The 23614-nt window shown below is 39.2% G+C and overlaps 1 protein-coding gene across 4 annotated transcripts; it reads right to left on the reverse strand.

Annotated features, from left to right (window-relative positions):
* Positions 1–1489: 1489 nt before the first annotated feature.
* Ogfod1 (2-oxoglutarate and iron dependent oxygenase domain containing 1) lies at positions 1490–23573 on the reverse strand. 4 transcript variants are annotated; one of them, XM_074055973.1, is made up of 13 exons: positions 23441–23573; positions 21291–21436; positions 16668–16714; positions 13387–13487; positions 9305–9421; positions 8670–8761; positions 8333–8461; positions 7924–8037; positions 6416–6495; positions 5747–6060; positions 5330–5452; positions 4784–4842; positions 1490–4294 (listed from the first exon to the last, which is right to left on the reverse strand). In XM_074055973.1, exons 2-13 carry the CDS (start codon positions 21423–21425, stop codon positions 4133–4135), a joined length of 1473 nt encoding a protein of 490 aa, XP_073912074.1. In that variant the 5' UTR covers positions 21426–21436; positions 23441–23573; the 3' UTR covers positions 1490–4132. The 4 variants fall into 4 exon arrangements, 3 of the variants coding, with proteins under 3 accessions (XP_073912074.1, XP_020041092.2, XP_020041107.1); XM_020185503.2 differs by lacking the exon at positions 23441–23573 and adding an exon at positions 23105–23351; XM_020185518.2 differs by lacking the exons at positions 21291–21436; positions 23441–23573 and adding an exon at positions 19916–19983.
* Positions 23574–23614: the final 41 nt, after the last annotated feature.

Here is a 23614-nt window from a genome sequence, read left to right on the forward strand (position 1 = left end):
TTTGCTGTTTCCATCTGGTCCCTGCCCTGTATATTCATCTTTTTATTTGTATGATACACAATTCTGCTCTTCCTAAAAATGATGCCACTGGGTAATTCCCAGTAGTTCTTCCATTTCTTTGAGGACTGATTTTGCATATGAGAGGGATAACCATTTGCTTTTGTAGGGCTCTCTTGTTCCATGAAGGCTGGACACTTCACAAGATCTGTCTTAGGAAGGACCTTTTAAACGGGGTTTGTATTTTTTTCACTCAGTTTTAGGAATGGTAAGTATATAATAGTGTTGAAGAGGTCCTGTGGCCAAAAACTTATTGAAGAAATACTGGCTGAGGAGAGGTAGCCCCAGCTTTGGTTTTTTTTTGGGAGGAGGGGTATTCAATGGGGGAAGAAACAATCACATGCAGTGCAGTTTGAGAGGCAACTGAGCAGTAGACACACCAGGCTCAAAACTCAGTAGCCTTTTTCTCTTTGAGTCTTCATTTTTCACATTCTTAAAGTTAGAAAGTATTTATAGGGTTATCCTGAAACGTTTTTATATTGAAAGAAATGTGAATGTGCTCCTTAAACAGCTTTATGAAAATGCCCCCAATTTCCATGACAGTTAACATCTAAAGGGGACTGGACCTTAATTGCAGGAGGTGGTGATGTAGCCTTCAAGGCCACTCTCTTCAGCAGATGCTGCTGTTAGGCAGTAGTCAGGGTGTACAGTTGGGGAGAAAATCTGAGATCCTTCATCAGAAAAGCTGAAAGAAGACCTAAAGGAAAGGTGGAGCAGCTGTGGGCCAAGATGCTGATTAACACCAACAGGCAGAGCCTGTTACACACGTAGACTATATGGTATAGCCTACTGCTATTAGGCTACCACATCTGTATAGCAGGTTAAGAATATTTTTTAATCTTCAATATTACAAATTTTAATTGACTTATAGCTTAAAACATAACCATTGTGTAGATGTATAAGATACTTTGTATCTTTACAAATTTTTTAATTTTTAAAATTAAAAAATTTTTTTCTTGGCATGGTGGTGTACAGTTGTAATCCCAGCTCACAGGAGGCTGAGGCAGGAGGATTGAGAGTTTAAGGCCAGTCTGGACTACACAGTGAGACCCTGTCTCAAAAACATTTTTTTTTTCATTATTTGAACTTTAAACTTTTCTAAAAACAAAGACTCAAACACACAGTAGCCTAGGCCAACACAAGGCTATGATGAGCAATGTCACTGTCTTCCATCTGCACACTGTCCCACTGGAAATTTCTCAGGGACAGTAATAGGCATGGAACTGACATTCATGATAATGATGCTTTTTTTTTTTTTTGGTGGCACTGGGGTTTGAACTCAGGGCCTCACACTTGCTAGGCAGGCACTCTACTGCTTGGGCCACCCACCAGCCCAGAATGCCTTCTTGAGGACCTGTCTGCAGCTGTTTCACAGGTAACTTTTTAAATAGACATGCTCTAAAAATAATGAAAAAATAAACACACAAATTCATGACATTTACTTGTTTAATGTTATGTACTGTACATACTTGTATGTGCTATATCATACACCTTGCAGCACAGGTGGTCTGTTGACACCAGCATCACCACAAACAGGTATAAGCAAAGCTTCACTATGGATGGCTACAGGAATCTTTCAGCTCACTGTTTTATATGTGATGTGTCCTTGATTGAAATATCAATATACAGTGCATAACTACTGAGGAAAAGCAGGTTCTCAATCACTGCATACCATCAGAGCAGAGAAGCAACTGAATCATACCAGCCTTCACAGTCCAAGAAGCACTGCTGCAGATGATGCAAATGACAGCAGCATCAGAGGCTATGCCTTTAGGGATTCTCGGCCCTCCAGCACCCAAGTGCATTCTCGTCTTTCTTGCTGTGTTGACAGATCATAAAGACACTGACATAAAGGAGAAACTAATAAGGACATTTTCACATGTGAGTGATAGTGTAAGATTTAGATCCAGCTCTCCAAAATTGGAAAAGTTGGATGGTCTTAGATGGTATAGAGAGAAGTCTTTCCAAGTTTGGCACATGGCACACAAGATGGCTTCATTGTCTAGTAACTATAACTTGTCTCTCTTTCCACTCATAAAAACACATCAGAAAGTCCGGCACTGTTGGCTCATGCCTGTAATCTTAGCTACTCAGGAGGCAGAGATCAGGAGGGTTTGAAGCCAGCAGGGCAAATAGTTCTTGAGACCCTAAAACATCCTTTACCTAGATTCAGCAATTATTAACATTTGTGTGTGTTTCCCCTCTCTATATACACACACACACACACACACACACACACACACACACACACACACACACACACACACACAACAAAAAAAGGGCTGGTGGAGTGGCCAGCTCGAGTTCAAGCCCCAGTACCACAAAAAAAAAAAAAAAAGCAAATGGGGCTAGAGGTGTCATCCCCAGCAATACACACACAAAAGAATAAAAGTAGTAATGTGGCAGAGATGACCTTTGGTCTGCAGAAATTTAGGAAAGACAGCTTTAAAATTAACATCAACAAAATTCCAATTGAGTGTCACTACACTATGGTTAATCGTCTCCAAAACTGTATGACTGTAAAATGGCCCGTTAACATGTGAGTGTAGCAACACAGGACTGGAACTAGGCCTGAATAGTCTTATCAAAACCCAGTGTTTTGTAACATAATTGTTTTATGACCAATATCCCTACACATGTAAAACTTACAAACACATATCCATGTAAAGGGCACAGCATCTTTCATCCACCCCTGTACTACCCCCACAGTAGTAGCAGCCATGACACATCCCTCTGGAGCAGTTCAGGGGAAAAAAATGGAAAACAGATGAGACTCTTGGCATTTTAACGTCACTTTTTTAGCACTGGATCTTTTTAAAGGAAAAAGGCAACTAGTTCTATAGCATTTAGGAAAATGAAAGCCACATGTGAGGCTAGATTTACATAATTAGAAGCCATACAATTCCATGATAGGAGGGCAGCAGGCACCTGGAAACAACTACACATGGCAATAAGCAGCCTGTTTTCTTAGCAACTAAAAGTTTCTTGGAATCGTGGTTTTCAGCCAGACCTTCTCCTGGAAACAATACTGCCCATGATGTGAGTCTATCCCTTCCTGCAAGAGTCACAGTGGCAGCAGGAGGGAGCCCACAGGCAATAGGAGAGAGTATAATGACTCAAATTGTATCAGAACTGTAAGGTCCAGCATGAACAGGATTAAGATTTTGTAACTTTCTAGGTCAGTGTGATTGGGAAGAACAGAATCTGCAATCAATAAGTAAAAACGAAAAATCACTGAAAAAAAAAAACCCTGATGAATGTTGAGGCACTATGCTAAGTGAAATAAGCCAACCACAAAAGGACAAATACTGTACAATTAAATTTCTGAGGCATATTAATCAATATGATAGAGAAAGAAAGAGTAGTAAAAGATGGGGCAGGGAGAGTGGGAAGTTACCGTTTAAGGGTACAGAGTTTCAGTTTGGGAAGATGGAAAACTTTTGGATATGAGTGTGGTGATGGTTGTACAACAATGTGAATGTGACTCAATACCACTTAACTGTCCATTTAAAAATGGTGAAGCTGGCCAAGACTGGTGGTGTAGGCCTGTAAGACCAGAGCTTGGGAGGCTGAGGCAGGAGGATTGTGAGTTCAAGCTCCAGCCTGGGCTACACAGCAAAAGTTAAGCTGCTAAATTTTGTTATATACTTTTTACCACACAAACACACAAAAATCACTGAAGTTAGGAAAAAAAAAAAAAACTGAAACAGTATAGAAGGTGGAAGAGCTTAATGAAAACAATTAAAACCTTTTTTTTTTTTAAATTAAAAGATACATAGCTCCCATCCCAAGGTCTACTTTGAAGACAATCATTATGAGTTTATTAAAGGACAACTGTATTTTTTGTTGTTGTTTTTGAAGGTCCAGGCTGGCCAACAACTTGAGATCCTCCTGTCTCAGCCTCCCAAATGTTGGGATTAGACACACATCCCCCCTACAACTGGCAAGGACAACCAGTTTTGAAAGCAGCAACAGACAGGCCTCCGTGCAGCTTTCCTCCTCTCCATGCACAGCTCTTCCATACTTACCAGCACTGAGGAAGCATCACTTTTTTTGTTACCTTTGTCCAGTCCTATTATTCATAATAGACAAATGCAAAGTCCCAGAAACCCGTTCTGTTTGGGAAGGTTTTCTTTTGTTCTAGGCTTCGGTGATTAATATGCTTGACAAATTTCAGAGTCTCTCTATCTCTGTACACCAATGCCAAAGAATTGTTTTCTGGATTCACTATTAGCAGCTGCAATAGGCAAATACAATGACACATCAGAACACAGAGCTCATTCTCATCTTCCCAATGATTCACAGAACAGATGGTTTCCACAGCGAGTGCTTAAGCTGGGGTTAGGGGATCCTTTGAAAGATCTTTACCAGGATATGAGAAAAAGCTCATCTCTGGTTGTGAAGACATTTTCCAACAAGCTCTATTCCTGAAACACATATCCATAAAAGTTTTACCTAATGCTTTATTTCTAACTACACTAAAAGATCTGTGGGAATGTACCATGACACTGTGAATTTGCTGTTTCTTAGTAAGGCAGAATAAATGATTAGTGACTATCCTCTAGCATCTTGACTCCATGTTGGCTATTTTCTTGGAGAAATCAGAACCACTGCCAGACAGGCCAACATGGGTTTATCAGCTAAAGACACTAGCTGAGGCCATAAAAATTGCATCACTGAATGAAAACTTTCTAAAGAACTGAAAGCATTATCAGAAGTAACTCACCTCTTCATCTTCACCTTTGGCAATGTAGGATGTAAAGCCACCATATTCTGGCTCCCAGCCTGACAATGGGAAACAAACAAACATCACCTGCTGAAAAGCTAGAGCTCTGGACTCCGTAGTCACCAGCTCTCTTTTGAGCTTAAGTCCATCATTTGCTATCATGGATTTCCTTTCCCCTAAATGCCTCATTTCTCAGACAGCTGAACTGGAATGTAGGCTTACTTTAGTCAATGTTGAATAAGAAAATTTAGAGAATTAAATGTTAAATACAGCCAGAAGGGCAATTACATAAAAACTGGATTCTAGGGTTGGGAGAGAATTTTGAGGAAAAATTATGGTTTGGTTTTCTCTTCAATCCCCAGTCACAGACATAAATCCTACTTTGAGTTGGGAGACTAATTCATGACCCCCAACATTCCTTTTACTCTGTGATCTGAGATCTTGGCCATAGCAAATGACTTTTGAATTGGTTCAGCTGGAGAGGGTAACTCTGGAAAGACTGTCCCTCTAAGGAGATAAGTCACTGTTTTCTTTCTTCCCTCTTACCTTCACAGCCACAGTAGAGAACTGAATCCAAGGCAAATTCAGTTTTGCTGTTGTCATGAATCAAAGTGTAATGGCCAGTCTTCCAACGCCTCAGTTCCCCCTGACACATGGGGACACTTGACTCTAAGGAAATACAAGAGAAGGAGGACCAGGAAAAATAAAAATACCTTTGATATAAATGCCAGACTGTAAGCGATTGATAATTAGATAGATCTGATTACTAAAGCTTTTTATTTTAAGACAATTCCTTCTGTCTCAGTCTCCTGAGTGCTGGGATAACAGGTGTGCACCTCCGTATTTGGCCTGAAATGGGGCTAAGCCCAACAGTAGATGCTCAAGATATATTTGTTGAATGAATAAATGACTGAATGGGGAATGGTTAATGGTAAATAAGGGCAACTCCTAACACTAGCTTACCCTTCTCTGCTTTGTCTTCCTCTGGGGCTGGATGTGTTTGTCCACTGCTCTGCTGGCTGTTGCTAACAACAGATACCTGGTTATTCTCAAGTTCTGAAGAGGTATGGCTGGTCCCTTCTTCAGTGCTATCAGCAGCACAGGCTGCTTCTCCCTCTTTCTTATCCTCAATCTCATCTTCTTCTGAAGGGGCCAAGAAGTGAAGTTTCAGGCCTGTGAAGTTGGAGAGCAGCAAGAACAGCGCCTCGGAGCGAAACAACTCCATGCAGTCCTTCAGTATACCAGGGAGCTTATTCTCGTCAGCCTTGTCATAAAATCTGAAAAGCAGCAATGGCATTTGTCAAGTCCCACATACAAAATTACTTATGGAATAAAAGCTGCTCATTAGGACTAGTGGTGTAGCTCAAGTGGTAAAGCACCTGCTTAGCGGGCAAGAGACCTTGAGTTCATTCTCCGGTATCATAGGAGTTTAAATAAAGGGCACTCATTAGCTTTGTACCTCTCTGTTTATGAAAGCACAAGTTATTACAATGGTTAGGCTTTGTTAGGGCCTGCTACTGGATAGCCCCTGGAACGAAATGCTGTTAGGGCAACATTATCAGAGGTGAGTTATGCAGACTTTTAAAAAGGTAGGTGCTGAATGTGGATGCAAGTCTTAGATGATGGGTTTACCTTTTGTTAGGGGGGCCACGGCTACTCCACTCCACATCTCCTTTCTCCAAGGCCTCACAGACCTTTGCAAATTTCTCAGGCTAGAAAATAAGCCAATAAAGAAGCAAAGTTAGCAGTTGTTCCTATGATTCTACACTGGTCTATCCAGTAAGGAGCTCTGCAGAATATCAATATTACTGATCCTAAGAGGTTCATTTGACTCTCACTTCTCTCACACAAGATTCACTACTACTGTAGTGAAGCCAGGGAAAAGACTAAGTAAACTGTCATCTTGCTTTAGCTAAAAGAGAAGGGCCATGCGGGCCTTCCGTTAAGTGGTTGTGTATCCTCTGTCAAATTGCTAAGCCTCTCAAATTCCTAGATTTATGAAATAAGGATCATCATATTGACTCTTATGAGGAAAAAAAATTAAACTGCACTAGTCAATGTCATTATAATGAAAATCTCTGTAAAATAATGCAGATTCTCTTGGCTCCAGCTTCTTCTCTCATTTAATAAATTTGCTAAATTTGAGAGGTCAAGTATGATACAAGAAGCTAGCTTTTTAGTGGAATATTATCTACAAGAGGTTTTATATTTTTGTTTAATGCAACTTACCAGCTCCTATCAACTGTAAAGATATGAAAGAGGAAAGACCCCATCATGTGGTTTGAGTAGGCTCAACTAAATAAGATTAAACAAGTCAACTTACTATAGGCTTTTCAAATTCTGTAATATGCAATAGCAACTATAAAATTCCAAGACAGACTGTATGTAGAATCCTTCTACCTTTTTATGAAGGAACAGTTCTTGGGAATATAATTCCATGGAACCCATGGCCAACTATCTATCTCACATAGAGCTCACAACAACTCTGTAAGAAAGGCAAGACAGGTATTATCAGTGTAACTGATGATAAAATAAATACCCAGAGAAATTTAGTAATTTGATTAGGTTAGTAAAACCAGAGTTAGGCCATGAATATAGGTCTTCTGACTTTAGATCTCTTTCCACTAAAGAAGCTGCATCATCACTGTCACTCGTTCATAGATATTGTTCAACTACAATTGATAACCTATTATTAAAAATAATAAGCACTATATTCTTCAAATGAATAGGAAGGTAACTAGGTAACAACTCCCTTTCAGGACAGAAGTTTCTGTGTGTGTGTGTGTGTGTGTGTGTGTGTGTGTATGTCTGTGTATGTGTGTGTATATGTGTGTATATATGTGTATGTGTGTGTATATGTGTGTATGTGTGTATATGTGTGTGTGTGTGTGTGTGTGTGTGTGTGTGTGTATTTTTGTTCACCATTAAGACTCTAGAGTGCTGTGGAAAACCCAAGGGACTGTTAAACCACTAAGCATACTGATAGCAATGTTTACTATTATCATTTGTATTTCATTTGAAGAGAATGATATAGATGTTCAAATGAGGAAGAAAACAAAAACTCTTAGTGATGTATATTCACCTATTCAAGTAAGATTGCATGCCAAACAAGACACACAGAGCAAGATATGCTGACCCACCTTAAGAAACTCCTTCAGGAGAATTTCAGACCTTTCTTCAAATTCTTCTTGAATTTGAACTTGGTAATCCATGTCCAAATAAGTAGGGTTGATCCACTCATACAAAATTTCATGCTTATAAAGAAGCAGTAGATGGAAAAGATGAGTTAATAGTTCCTGTAGCTTTCGTTTTTACATCATTTCACATTAGTAAGACTCATGAAAATCCTCACCTGGTAAGTTTCTCCTTAAACCTAAAGTATTAGAAAACTCTTGACAGAGAAAGACACTAACAAAAGTTTACCTAAGAAAAATTGATGCAGCAAGCTCAAATTCTAGTTTAATTTTTGGAAAGAATTAATTTTAAAATCAGAAAAATGAATGTTATGCTAGAGTTCCTAAGATAAGAATCTCAATAATTTATTCTTACATCTTGTGGGATGTGAGGGTTCCGAGGTATGAGGGGTTCGAAGTAAGTGGGAGGCCTAGTCAATGAAGGACCATGAAACCAGCCACTTATAGACAAACGTGACTTTTCTTCAGAAAGGACTTCAGACACCTGGAAGGACAAGACCAGCAATATATCAACATAAAGGACAAGGAGGGGAGCATACCAGGCAAGGCACACTGGAGGATCCTTCATGCTAGTTATGAAAACAACCTGGTCAGGGAACAAGTCCCAACAAGAAGCTGTGAGATTCAAACAATGAGTAACTAGAAAGCATGATTCTTAGCACCCTACATTATTTGTTGCTTGCAATCTTTACCTGGTGAAAGGATACTGGAGACACTTCAAAGAAAACCAGTTTGTTCCACGAAGGGATAACAGACTTGACAATCTGCTTCGGCTGCACGTGCTCTGCACCAGGAGAGAACACATTCATAATGCAGCTCATTATCATTAACCACTTCCAGGCCACCTCATTTCACTTTCGACAGATCTCAGGTTTTGGAGGATATCTAGATGTACCCTTCAGATCCAACCCCTTCCACCTGTTTCATCCAAACTGCTTTCTGCTAGATGATGTGGAATAAATTCTGAGCTTTCTGGAGTCATCTCTGGTGTCAATCACTCAAAGAATCACTGATTTTCTGACAAATTCACAGCCATAGGCAGTTTTGCATGCTTTCTGCCCTTCCAACGTCAGTATTTGGAAGCAGGGTACCACTATTTCTCTTCTTAAGTTGATTCTACTTCATCTTTAGGGTAATGATTATTTTAAGTACAACTTCAAGAGGTGGTTGTCAGGGCTGGCATTAATTCCTCCTCAGGTGGTCACTATGATGGTTTCCATCTCCTTTGAGGAGTTCACACATTGTATGTAAGAGTGGTGATGCAGAGGCAAATTTGGTTTTAATTCAGAAGTAGCCACTGGGGATAATGAGCATGCACTTGTCTTACCATCAATACTGTACAGGTCCAAGGTGCCCCCCAAGCTCCTGTCCCAAGAAGGAACCAGGTACAGAATAAAGGCAATCCGGCGCCCTTCCAGCTCATCGTCATGGCAGAGTAGGGCATCTGCAATAGTTTCATGTACACCTTAAATTCCCGCACAGACAATGAGCAGCTGCCACCTGACTTCATTTACTATCAGTCCACCTGACAGTCATCTGTAACGTCAGCTCCAGATCTCAATGCCCTCCAGCTTTAAAATGATACTTATTTCGTCTCTTTTGTATAAAGTATAAAAATAAAACTCAGTCAATATAGAAAGCTCTAAATTGAAGGTACATACAGATAAATCTACAATATAGTTATTAATGATATTTTTTAACAGTCTTCCAGAATTTTTTCTACGTGTATTCACTTAAAAAAAATGATATACTACAATGGTTGTTCAAAGTCTACCTTTTTCTTATTACAAGGCAAATGTCTTTTCATATTAGTAATAGACACTTGACATCACTTTTTTGGTAGGACTGGGGATTTGAATGCAGGGCTTCATGCTTGCAAAGCAGGTGGTCTACTGCTTGAGACACACAGCCAGTTTTGTTTTCTTTGAGATGGGGCTTCACTACGTAGCCCAGGCTGGCCTGGAACTTGCTATGTAGCTCAGGTAGGCCTTGAATTTGCAATTCTCCTATCCAGGCATGCACCACCATGCTAGGCTACTGACCTTCCTTTTTTGGATTTAACGGATTTTAAATTTACCTTTCTCCTTCTTAAATTGATTTTCTATTTGTTATTAAGTTATTTGAATTTTTGGCTATTATAAAGAATGCTCTAATGATTATTATTACACATGGATTTTTTTTTTGTACTTGTTCCCATTAACTGCTTAAGCTAAATTTCTAAAATTTCTAATGTCTTTGGTGAGGTTGAACAACGCAGGTGTTCATGCAGGGTGTGACAGAGAAAGAATAATATAGTGAACTGAGAGTATTTACACAGAAGAATTGTTCCAATAAATAAATATACTGAAGATAATAAGGGCCAGGTTTCTTACTGTTGAAGTAAATTACAAATATGGCAAAGGAGAAATCTAGAATGAACCCCCTGTTTAACTGGAGCTGGAGGAATCAATGTGAATTCCTTTTCTTATATCTATATACACAGAGAGATACAGAAATACATATATAATATATACATACACATCAGAGTGTGTATATATAGGCATATATGTATTACTATTTCACTGAAAAGGCCTAGAAGCAGTGACACCCTAATGGCAAAGTTGTCTAGAGTTCAGATCTTGATATTTTTATTAGTTTTAGCCCCTCTCCTTTAATTATTGAGACAGGGTTTCACTATACAGCCCAGGCTGACTTTGAACTTGTGATCTTCTTTCCTATCTCTCAACTGCTGGGATTATAGGCATGTACCACCAATGCCTGGCTCCAGATCTTGAGGGTTTTTTTTTTTTTTTGGTAGTACTGGGGTTTGAACCCAGGGCCTCTATCACTTGAGCCACGCCTCCCAGATCTTGATTGATTTTTAAGGGTTATTTTTCACTAAAAGGAACCAGGGTTCAATGGGATGAATTTTCCTTTTTATTTATTTTTTCTTCAGTACTGGGTTTTGAACTCAGGGCTTTGCTCTTACTAGGCAGGCACCCCACTACTTGAGCCATACCTCCAACCCAAACCAGGGTTCATTGGAAGAATGGCCAACTCAAGATCATTCTAGGATCTGGCATAGAAAATAGAAGATAAACCTGAAGAATACTGTTTTGCAAAGGAAAAAGTAAAAGAATGATAGGGACATAGTAAAAGGTCACAGAAATCAGTTTGAAGGTGCTCTCCTTGACCAAATCAAGGACAATATAAAGCTCAAATCACAACAGTGATTGATAATAGCCCACTATACAAATAGTAATCCATACCAATATAAACAAGTGAATGAATACACTTTGCAATAAATGACAACTAATAAATGTTGAAGAAATTACTGTATTATAAAATCATCATCTGCCCACTTCCACTACAATAATTTAGTAAGAAACATTAGAGAATGCTAAACCAAGTGAATCAAAGTTTGTTGAGAAGTGGAATAATTCTATAATCTTAAAGTATTTTCCCACAAAATACATACTGATGGAGGGAAATAAAATATTGGAAAAACTTGTTGTCAGCCACCACCTTAATCAAGTAATCAAGAAACTGTGTGCCATCTGGCAGGATGCAGTAAAATGAACACAAGGTTAATTCTACAATATTCCTGCCAAAACTGTATGGCTTGAGTCATGAGGAAACATCAAGCTGAAATGGATGAAAGTGATACAAAATAATTCTAAATTTTCAGAAGCATCAGGATCCTGTAAGTCCTGGAAAGACTGAGAAACTGTTCTAGACTGAAGGAGACCGAAGAGATAGGACAAGTAAATGCAATGTGCAACCCTGGACTGGATCCTTTTGCTGCAAAGGATCAAATAACAGGATGTGAGGGCAATCTGTCATCCAATTGACTGCCAGAGTTGGCTAAGTGGGTGTCCCCTTTTTCTCTCACTACTTCGTATGTGCCCCCCACATCTGTGCACTTGGTTGAAGAGGACAACCTTCTCCAATAAAGGAAGACTGTTTTTCAGTCAAGGGTATGTGAGCAGCTGTGCTCCCCTGGTAGAAGCTTTAAACAAGCTCTCAAGGACAAATAACAAAATGTGAATGGGGCCTATGGTTTAGATGGGAATAACATATGGATATTAATGTCCTGATTTTGATGGCTTATTACTATAATATAAAATAAGGTATTTGTTATTGGAGTTAATGAAGTATTCAGGGGTTGTGGAACACGACTGCAACTTATTTTCATGTAAAACGGGAAACAAATTATTTGTTCTGTGCTTGCCACTTTTCTCTAAGTTTGCAATTACTTCAAATAAAAAAATTAAAATTAAATAAAGGCATATCACATAACTCTTCATATGTATTACTAAGTTATTCTTGTTTTTTTTGGGTGGGACTAGGTTTTGAACTTAGGGCTTTGTATTTGCAAAGCAGCCACTCTACTGCTTGAGCCACACCTCTAGTCCACTTTGCTTTGGTTATTTTGGAGATGGGGTCGTTCAGAAACTATTTGCCCAACCTTGAACCTCCTGATGTCAGCCTCCCAAAAAGCTAGGATTACAGGCATTAGCCACAGGCACCCCATACTAAATTAAAATTGTTACTTTGGGGGGCAGCTCACTCTTATAATACTAGCTACTTGGGAGGCTGAGATCAGGAAGATTGTGGTTTGAGGTTACCTGGGTAAATAGTTCATAAGACTCCATCTCCAAAATAACCAGAGCAAAATGGACTGAATTGGCTCGAGATAAAAGCACCTGTTTTACAAGCTTGAAGCCTTGAGTTCAAACCCCAGTGCCCACCCCCCAACCCCAACAAAACTGTCCAAATTAAAAAACAATTTAAAAATCTTCTAGGTGAAAAACCAAACAAAAGTATGTATGTGCTCTGAAAGGGAACTGGAAGGATGTGTCCCAAACTGGTAATGATGTATCTCTGAAGAAAAGAGGGAAGAAGTGACAGAGACTCTTCTGATTTACATGGTATACTTCTACACTGTTTAAACGTTTCCCCTTAAGCATGTATTCACTTATTACTTACGAAGTAAAACAGGGAAGGAAAGGGCTAGGGGCACTGCAAGTGGTAGAGTACTTGCCTTACAAGTGCAAGGCCCTGAGTTCAAATTCCAGTTCTGCCTCCCCCTACCCCACCAAAAAAGAGCACTGAGGGAGACAACTGCTTCTTAGGAAGTCTGAGAATAGAAATTACAACATCACCTTAGAATTTTGTGATATTGTATGTAAAGCTGCTGTGTATGGGCAACATAAGCATTTTTTTGAAAATATGGCTTTCATCATATTCACAAAGAAAATCACTGCCTTTTCCTTTCCAATACGTACCTATTTCTGTATATGAGTGTGGTCCCTATTAGAAAGATCCTAATGCTAGAGAGATGCAGGCTAGAATTTTGATATACTGATGGTATCCTTTCATCATTGTGGCCTTTAAATCTTACAGACATTAGGACTTTATCTTCCTTACCAGTGAATTCATATTTAGCACAGGACATGTCAATGGTTGGTTCCAGGGTAATGTTAGAGATATCTGAAAGCCAGGCCCGGAAATCTTCAAACAGAAGTTTCCTAGAAGTACGGAAAAAAAGATAACTTGTTATGCTATAGTGTGAGCTCTATGTGGATCTACGTAGGCCACAACTATTCTTTCCTGAAGGTCACATTTTACTCGACACCCATTTTCAGATTTTACTTGAGAGATGCTGAGAGATGTTCCTCAGTGTAAACTTGCATAGTCAAGAATAACGGTCCCAGAGAACATAAGTGTAAATCCTTAGCTACTGTAGCATATTTTTGTTCTACAGTCTCACTGCATCCTCTCAGTACTTTCTTCCTCCTAAATTTGAAGTATGTCCTGCCACGGCAGCACTCTGGCCTTTATTTTGGTAATTTACTACACTGTTATTCAACTCCAATTCCAATTTCAGACATGGTTTTCAGTAGTAAAATGGAAAACTTTTCTTCTTAAAAACACACTTTACTTCCAACACTTCATGTTTGGAGTTTTCCCCACACTGACCTTTTCTCTGAAACTAGTCAGGTGTCCTACAATTCAATTCTGACATTAACTACAAGGGGTTAGCACAAGTTAAGGACTCAGTCCTTCAGAACTGCGCCCTACTTCAGATACCAATCAAAAGCCAGACTATGAGCCATGCTTCTGACCGACTGGCAATAAATTAGAGGTTCCTACAGCACCCGTCTCACATCTGACCACCTGCCAGACAGTGTATTTACTATATTACCAGTGTATTATACAAAAGGATACAACTCAGGAATAGCCAGATAGAAGAGATTCATAGGGTAAAGTCCTCCATGTCCTCCCCAGGCATACCACCTTCCCAGTTTCTCCATGTTTTCAGCAAACTGAAACCACTTCAGTTAAGAGATTTTTATGGAAGCTTCATTACATAGAAATGATATTCAAATCATTGACCAGGGGTGATTAACCCAACCAACTGCCATCCCCTTCTGTCCTCACGAGGTTGTGTGTGTGGGGGGGGTAGTTGTGGCTGAGAGCTGAAACCATCTAACGATATGGTTAGCTTCTGTGATAACCAGCACCCACTCCCTCCCCCAGTAAAAGGCAATCATGCTGTTCATAATTAAATATTAAGTCTCAGAGCCAGGCGTGGTGGTGCATGCCTGTAACACCAGCTTCTTAGGACATGAAGGCAGGAGGATTTTGAGTTTGAGGTCAGCCCAGGCAAAGTTAGCAAGATCTTGCCTCAAAAACAAAATGGCTAGAAAAGGGCTAAGGGTGTAGCTCAGTGGTAGGGTATTAGCCCTGCATGCATGAGGCCCCAGGTTCAATGCCTAGTTCTGGGGAAAAAAAAATTAGTCTCCAAGTAATCTGTAGGATTCCATTACCAATTACTCTTTTATATTATATACTACTCAATTCTTAATATTCCATAAAATTTGAGTTTAGTCCAACCAGAAGTATACTGTAATGCTTTTAAAAATTTTATTTTTTTCATTGTTGTGCTGCATGGGGGTACATTGTGGCATTTACACAAGTTCTTACAATATATCAAATAACTTTTAAAGGCAGAGTTGCAAATGAGACAGATGGGCCAATATAACAACCTGCTAAAACAGACTTCAGACAATGTTGGTGATAAACATTTCTACAAAGTCTTGATACTTTCAGCAACTGATATTTTCAGAGGCTTAAACCTTTCTTTTACTGGAAACATCAACTTTCACAAATTTACTCCATAAAATGTTCTACTCATTCTCTGAACAAGTCACAGGTACAGGCTTATATTCTGCCACCATTAGCATTTATTGTGTTCATGAGACTCCCAGAGCCCAAATGGGAAACAGAAAGATCAGCTTTTTGTAATGATCAAAGACTTCTGGCTCTCACACAATATGGCTATGACCCTTTGGGTATGAAATGTAACTCAGTCCCAAAGGAAATGATTAGCTGAGGGGTGTTGTGAACTTATGAGATAGTGACTTAAATCTCAAGATTGTTTCTCTTTGCAGGGTAAAAAGCCTAAATAAATAAGAAATAGCATGCGTTATAGTTAACACATAACCAACACTTCAGGATTTAGAAAAATAACAACAAATACAGGCTGCCACCATATATGAATGTGTCTCAAAAGGAAAAAAAGAGTAAGAAAAAGTAACCCCTACCAGATAGATGAAAAGCAGCTATTACAAAGCAATATGTGCTCATTTAGAGGAAAAAAAAAAAATCCTATAGAAGCAAAAAGAAACTAAAAAGAAAAGAAAAACCTATAATGCTGCTAGCCAAACACACTACTCCTTCTAAATCTTATTTTGTATACACAGATATCCAAGTATATGTACCTTTGTAAACCACACTGTGTACTGTTTTAACTTTGTTTCTCTTGACAAAAGTATATTTCAGTGAGTCTAAGATGCTTTGGTTGTAAGAAGTATTTTATTTATTCCTACAAAAAAACCTGAAGCTAATGAAAATAGGATAAAAAAAATGACTGTATGAGAACATCACACAGAATCAGAATTGCTAGGGAAAAAAAAATTTTCTGAATTGACAAAATAGATTATAACTATCATTTTTCTTTTCTTTTCTTTTTTTTTTTTTGAGACAGGATCTTGCCATGTATCCCAGGCTGGCCTCAAACTTATGATCTTCCTGCCTTAGCCTTTCAAGTGCTGTAATTACAGAAGTGTGCCGCCACGCCCAGCTACTACCATCTTTTTGTGTTAAAATTCATACACATATTTAATGGCTGTATAGTTTCCACTTTATGTTTTGCACCATTATCTTTATGAATCTCCATGGATGGTAATTTAAATTTGAATACAATTTTTCATTATTATGAACACCATTACAACAATCTTGTATGGTCTCTCTGAACACATCCTTAATTATTTTGTCAGAATAAATTTTCCTAAGTAGAACTACTGTACAAAAAAATATGCATACTTTTAAGGCTTTTGATATGTCTTTCCAAACCATCTTCTAAAAGGCTGTAAAAGTATGCAAAAGTACTTCCCATACTAATGTGTTCCTTGATTACTAACAAAGTTGAACATTTTATCATTAAGAATTTGGGCCTTGGTATCAGACAAACTTGAGTTATAGCCTAGCTTCCCAATTTTAGCTGAGTGGCCTTGAAGAAGTTACTTAATTTCTCAGATTGTTTCCTCTTGCACAAAATGGGATAATGCCAACAAAGACTATATGACATAACATTTAATGTACTTAATATTCTGTCTAACCAACAAATATGATTACTTGTTTACCTTAAAGCTGAGATATGAGGCTCTCTTCTTTTCTTCAAATCATCAGACTTGATTATGAAAAAAGAAAAAGAAAAAAAGGATTTTCTTGTAACAGCGTATTAAACATAAAGTGTAGTTTAGTGAGGACTCTGAAAGTACAGCACTGGGGTTAAAACTTTGGACTTCAAAGCCAACTGCCTAGGTTTGACACATGGCCCTGCTCCATCTGGCAGCTCTGACTTTGTCCAGTGAGTTAGTCTCTGTACCTTATTCACTCAATAGATAGGTAGCTATTATAGCAAAGTTCATGTTTGTTAAGGGAGATAAACAATAAACATAAAAAGTTGATTATTAGAATAAAGGAGACAAAAATCATAGGGAAAAAACTGCATGAAAAGAGGAGTGGGGAAGTGTTGAGTGTGGGGGTTTGCAATTATAAATAGGGGGGCCAGGGTAGACCTCATCGAGGAGTAATAAAACCTATTCAATACAGTGTAAGGAGACTCCACGGTTGGAGCAGAGCACGGGGGAGAGCAGAAGGAGATAAGGTCAAAGAGGTAACGGGCTTTGGAGCCACTGTCTGTACTTTGGCTTTTACTCAAAGAGAATGAGGAGCCCATGGAGCTTTTAAGCAATAAGGTACCATGATTCTATTTCATTTTTTTAAAGATAAAATTCATTTAAAGTTGCTACTTTAACCATCTAAAGGTGCATAATTGAATGAGTTTTGGTATACGTGTTCACACTGTGGTATAACCATCACCACTATCTTAAGTCCAGAATTTTTTAACATTTCAGAATGAAATCCTATACTCATTAGGCAGTCACTGCCCTTTCTTTTCTACCCCTAGTTTCTGGCAAGCACTAAATTCCTTTCTGTCTCAACAGATGTATTTGACTATTCTGCACATTACATTTAAGTGGAACTATACAATATGTAGCCTTTTGTGTATGGTTTCTTTCACTTTGCAAAGGTTTGCAAGGTTCATTCACGTTGTAGCAGTGGATTCCTTTTCACAGGTGAATAACCCCATTACGTGGGCATAACCATTACAATGGACATATTCATCAGGTGATGAACATTTGAGTTGTTTCAATTTTGGGGTTATTATAAACAACGGTGCTATGAATACACATGGACAAATTTTTATGTGAACATCTGTTTTCCAATTCTCTTGGGTCCATTCATATTTTAAAAAGAACACAATGTTGTTGTACAAGTTGATGAGGATAGGACACTGGTTAATACACTAATATAATAATACTGGTTAGAGACAAAAACAGCATGGATCAAGTGTTGGCTGTTAACAATGGAAGTGGTTGGAAGAGTTTTTTTCTGGCTGTATTTTGGAGGTAGGCAGAAAAATTTCCCTAATGGACTAGAAATGAGGGGTGAGAGATCTTGATCTCATTTTGGTTTGAGATAAAGACAGCACTAACTGTGATGGGGAAACCTGTAGGTAAAAACAGATTTAGGGGGAACCAGATCAGGAGTTTAGTTTTGCAGTTAAATGTGAGATTGTTATTAGATCCAAGAGGAAAACAAAGCCATAAGAGTTCATGAAAATTTATATACATCTTAGTATAAGGACTAAGCCCTGGAGTACTCTATCATTAAGAAGTCAGTTACCTGGGATGACTTAGCAAAGGAAACTCAGAAGGAATGGCCTGTGAGACAGAAAGAAAACTAAGAAAGCATGGTATCCTGAAAGTAAAGTGAAAAAATGTCTAGGAAGGAGGGTTGATATAGTAGATCAAATGCTTTTTCTTCTTCTTCTTTTTTTTTTTGGAGACAGGGTCTTGCTATCTTAGCATAGGCTGGCCTTGAACTCACTATGTAGCCCAGGCTGGCTTTGAACTTGTGATCCTCTAGCCTTAGCCTCTTTAGTGCTGGATTACAGGTGTGGGCCACCATGCCCAGCTTCCAAATACTTCTGAAAGGTCAAATAAGGACTAAACTAATGGCTGGCTATACTAATGTAGAGGCCATAACTGACCTTGACCCTTGATAAGTGTAGGTTCAGTAGAGTGGTAGAGGTGAAAGCTGATCAAAGTAGGCTTGTCAGAAAACAGAAGGAGAGGAATTTGAAACAGTACAGACAACTCTTAAGAGAAATTTTGCTGTCAAGGGAAGCAAAGGAATAGGAAGCTGAAGGGGGAAGTTAGGTCAGGAGCTTTTTTCCTCATAGTGAAAAGAACAGTTTTTATCTTTTTTTGTTTTTTTGGTACGTTGAAGGGAATGAAACAAAAAAGAAGGAAAAATTGATGTAGTTTTCTCATTGGTAAAACAGAAACAGTAGCATACTTCCTTTGTGGGACTGTTAAGAGGATTTAATGAGTAAATATAAAGCACTTAGAATGGCATAAAATATGCACTCAGTGATGCTTACTTTAAGGGCCAATGGAGTGGCTCAAGTGATAGAGCGTCTGCCTAGCAAGCATGAGGCCCCGAGTTCAAACCCCAGTACTAAACCAAACCAAACCAAAATGAAACAAAAGACCCAACCTCAATAATGCTTGCTTTAAAAAAATATACATAGCTGGCACTGGTGGCTCAAGCCTGTAATACTAGCTCTTGGGAGGCAGAGATCAGGAGGATTGCAGTTCCAGGCCAGGGAAGCCAAAAAGTTCACAAGACCCCATCTCAATCGACGGCTGGGCTCGATAGTGTGTGCCTATCATCTCAGCTAGGTGGGAGGCTTAAATTGGGAGTATACTGGTTCCAAGCCAGCCCAGGCAAAAAGTTTGTAAGATCCTATTTCAACAGCAAAAGCTGAGGATGGTGGCACATGCCTGCCATCTCTCAGCTACTGCAGAAAGCATTAATAGGAGGATTTTGGTCTAGGCTGGCCTGGCCAAAAAACAAGACTCTATCTCCAAAACAACCAAAGCAAAAAGGACTGGAGGCATGTGCAAGTGGTAGAGTGCAAAAAGCCTTGAGTTCAAATTCCAGTACCGCCAAAAAAGAGTGTAGATATGCATATATGTAGTTGGGGGGTTGGAACATATTAGAGATCCAATTATTTATTTCATGCTATAAGCAAAGAAAGGGGATACAGCACAGGTTTGAAGAGGCAGGGAGAATGATAACAGGTTTTATATCTTGTCTTAGGCTGAAGATCCTTTCCAAAAGTGAGCAAGGTAAAAATTATTCACCACAGAGCCCATGTGGCTCCAAAGTAATGGCTACTGCTTTTTATTTATTTTTTTACTGCCCCAAGCACTTTTTATTGTTTTTCTTCTGACTTTATAGCCAATGAAATACTTACATCTGTCAAACTGCATCAAGTAAAAATCACTCTAATGTTTCATTTTAATAATCAGAGCTGCATACAACCTAAATCAACAGAAGAGGCCTAGTGTTATCAAGGTGGACACCATTATACAAACTGTGATTTCTTTCACTAGCCTGTGCAACCTTACTTTGGCTAAAAGTTTAATTTACATTAGATTTTCTGAATTAAGAGTCTCATCACTCATATACCTAGCCTGGTAATTTGATTATATGAATTATAAAAGGTCTAGGGACAGATTGGGGTAGGGCAGGATACGATCAGTTCTATTGTAAAAGAGTAAAAGAGAAAGAATTAATTGTTTAGTCTCTCACCTCAGATAAAATCAAAGGGAAAATTTAAAAGAAACAAAATAATGTTTCATTTTTTCTCATATTTCTATTTTAAGTCCTCATGTTCTTAAGGTTTTCTACAGGATTTCCAAGAGTGATGTACTTCATGTATTGATAGATACCCTCCAAACTTAGAAAACCAATGATTTATGTGTATATACTAGACAGGGATGTGTCTTTTAAGAGTGGAGAAAAAAAACCAGTCTCAGTTTCAAGGTAATCTTTTCTGCCAAAAGAAAAAAATGGACGGTTGTGAATGTAGCTCAAGAGTAGAGGGCTTGCCTAGTGTTCTTGAAGCTCTGGATTTGATCCCCACCTCTGCAAGGGGGAGGAAAGAATGGATTTAACTCTCTGCTAGATATACTGCAATGCAGAATATACTGCACTACATCAAGCTACCTAAAAGACATGAACTCAAACTTTAAATGGTTATTATCTTCCAATTTACCACTTCTCCAAATGTACTTCATGTCTTTGTTTATAAAGCATTTACTTACTGGCTTAATACCATTTTTTTTTTTTCTGATGGTACTGGGGTTTGAATTCAGGGCTTCCAGCTTGCAAGGCAGGCGCTCTACTGCTTGAACCATACCTCTAGCCCTTTTTGCTCTGGTTGTTTTGGAGGTGGGGGAGGTCTCAAGAACTTTTTGCCTGGTCTGGCCTAGAACCACGATCCTCCCGAACTCAGCCTCCCAAATAGCTAGATTACAGGCATGACCCTCCAATGCCTGGCCTTAATGCATTTCTTGTTATCTCTGTCATGATTGTTATTACATCTATTATTTTGGACTGTAAAGTCTCACAGGCCAAGTATTGTTAAAATTCCCTTATAATAATTATAGCATGTAACACATGGTTATCAATCAGTAAGCTTACTTTAAATGAAGGAATGCCTTAACAATGTCAAGGTGAGGACTTTCCAAGGTAAATCCAATCTAAATTTCAGTCTTAAATACATTGACTGATTTTACAGCTAATGAATTTCTGGAGTTAGAAGAGCTAAGTGTTGGGATAAATACCTGTTGGAACTTATATAAATCGTTATACTTTTCATGGAAGTCCAGGTTCAAAAGTTCCTTTTGAAGCCCTTCCAGGAAGTCTTGACTTTGGATGAAGTTTGGGATCACACAGTGAAGAAAAGGGTCCATGTCCATGACAATAGATTCTGTTGGAAGGAAAACATTATGGCTTTCTTCCCTTTTGCAATTTTTATTTGAGACAGAGTCTCACAGCCCAGGTGGCCTGGAACTCACTATGTAATCTAGGTGGCCCTGGAACTAGAGACCCTCCTGCCTCTATCTTCTAAGTGCTGGGATTACAGGTATGCACCATCACACCTGCCTCTCCTCCCTTTTTTGGGGGGCTATACTGGGGTTTGAACTCAGGGTCTTACACTTGCTAGGCAGGTGCTCTACCCACTAAGCTATGACCCAGCCTTCCCTTTTGTATTTTTGACCACCAAGTTAACACTGCAGACATAATATAAAAGAGGATGATCAGGAATCTGAGAACCTAATACCTAAAGTCTCAGATTTAGAGGAATAATTATAAGCTCTTCCTTTTTTCTTTTAAACTCATTCAACACCACCTTTTAAAGATACTGTGCTTAAAATGCTAGTCTTTAAAATGAGTATAGGTCACATCACTTAATTCCTGATTTTTTCAATGTAATAATAATTGAATTGAACATATTTTATATTCTTTATGATTTTTTTTGGGGGGGGTGGTGTCTAGGTTTGAATTCAAGGACTCATGCTTGCTAGGCAACCACTCTACCACTTGTGCTGTGCCCTCAACCTAGATTCTTAATTCATGTCCTCCATACCTAAAAGAAGAATAACTGTTAAATGAGAGTAGCAGTACAATCTGGCAATTTCTCTTTAATCCTGCCTTTTCTTTCCCCAAGTTACTATGGGAAGAATGTTACTACAGGCTATTTTTTAAAATCAGTTCCATCATAACCTCTTCTAATTCTACCACACCATTGTACCTACTGCCTCTGACAGAATAGATTTCTGTAACAGTAAGGCTACCAATGCCTACCACAAAGGTTTTTACATGCAATGCATTATCTCACGTAGCCTTCTCAATGACTCTGGCGTAGATATCATCACTATGTCCACACTACAGGGAAGGGAACAGAGAAGTCTGAGCATCCAGAGCACTCAGGATTCGCCCCTGCAAAAGCACTTAGTAACTAAAACCAAAAAACATGGCAAACTTTGGAAGAAAATGCATGACACATTGATGCAGACTTCATAAGTCTGGAATCCTTCAATAAACGTTCCTGGGTCAAGGCCCTGCAGTCTCTGGCAGTTCACAACAACTGCTCTCGTTAAACTATCATGGGACCATCGACCATTAATTACCTTTGACCGAAAAATCACATAAAAAACTCAAATATCTGTCCAAATGTTTATTGGTTCTTACCCAGGTAAATAATTATTGATGCCTGCATACATGCGTTTGTTAATCCATTTAACATCTTCCTCAGGTAAATAATAATAATTATACCACGGAGGCTTAAAAAAGTTCAATCCACTGCTCAACAATGCAAAATCAGTGGGGAAGATTCTAACTCAGTGACTTTGGATTCCAGATTTCAACCATCAATTTGTTGTGTCCCCTACTTCCGGACACTCTCCGGCCTGCATTTCTTTTTGTTAAACAAACGATTTCAAATGAGAGTACTAGCCAAGGCAGGAGGGTCGGAGGTCGCCAAAGTCCTCCCAAATCCTCTGCATTGCTGCCCAGGGCTCAGATCGAGTCCTGGAGGCTTTGCAGAGGCTTCCAGACCCACCGCGCGGTCGCAGGTCCAACAGCACCCGATTACCGTGACTGAATGGCGTCCTGCCGCTCCAGGCCTCAGCCACCTGCTTTTTCAAGGCTTCTTCCGTGACAGCGTTCGAAAACGCTGCCATCACCTCCTTCTTTACCTTCTTCCTTACCCAGACCTGGCCGGGCTCCGCTGGCCGCTTCCCATTCATCTTACAAGGTTTACAGCGACGCCACTGACCAAATGGGCCACTTCTCTTCTGAAACTACAATTCTCAGAACGTCCGGTTACCCACTTTCCCCAGCGCCACCCAATGGGAGGTACTAAAGTATGAGAAGGCGGAACGTATATCTGATTCACCAATGGGAGTTGCAGATACTAAGTCTATCCCACCTGCGATTGGCCCAAAGGAGTTCGATCTGGAATGCCTTGCCTCCCTACTTCCTGCCGCCAGAGGGTCGGGATTCACTTCCGGCGTGCGTACACCTCCTCTTGCTCGTTCTTGTTAATGGCGGGTGGCGGCTACTGAGCGGGACGCAGATAACCGCTGCCCGCACGGGGCAAGTC

This window comes from Castor canadensis, chromosome 15 (assembly GCF_047511655.1).
Source record: "Castor canadensis chromosome 15, mCasCan1.hap1v2, whole genome shotgun sequence".
Classification (NCBI taxonomy): Eukaryota; Metazoa; Chordata; class Mammalia; order Rodentia; family Castoridae; genus Castor; species Castor canadensis.

Bases quoted from the DNA above. Each gene is read 5' to 3' on its own strand.
- Ogfod1 (XM_020185503.2), bottom strand. From the start codon at position 23,258: ATGAATGGGAAGCGGCCAGCGGAGCCCGGCCAGGTCTGGGTAAGGAAG. The intron at 8,462-8,669 runs GTAAAGATTGCA...TTGTCCTTCCAG, and splicing joins CTCCAGTATCCTTTCACCAG to GTGTCTGAAGTCCTTTCTGA. The intron at 5,453-5,746 runs GTAAGCTAGTGT...GTATTTCCTTAG, and splicing joins GGAAGACAAAGCAGAGAAGG to AGTCAAGTGTCCCCATGTGT.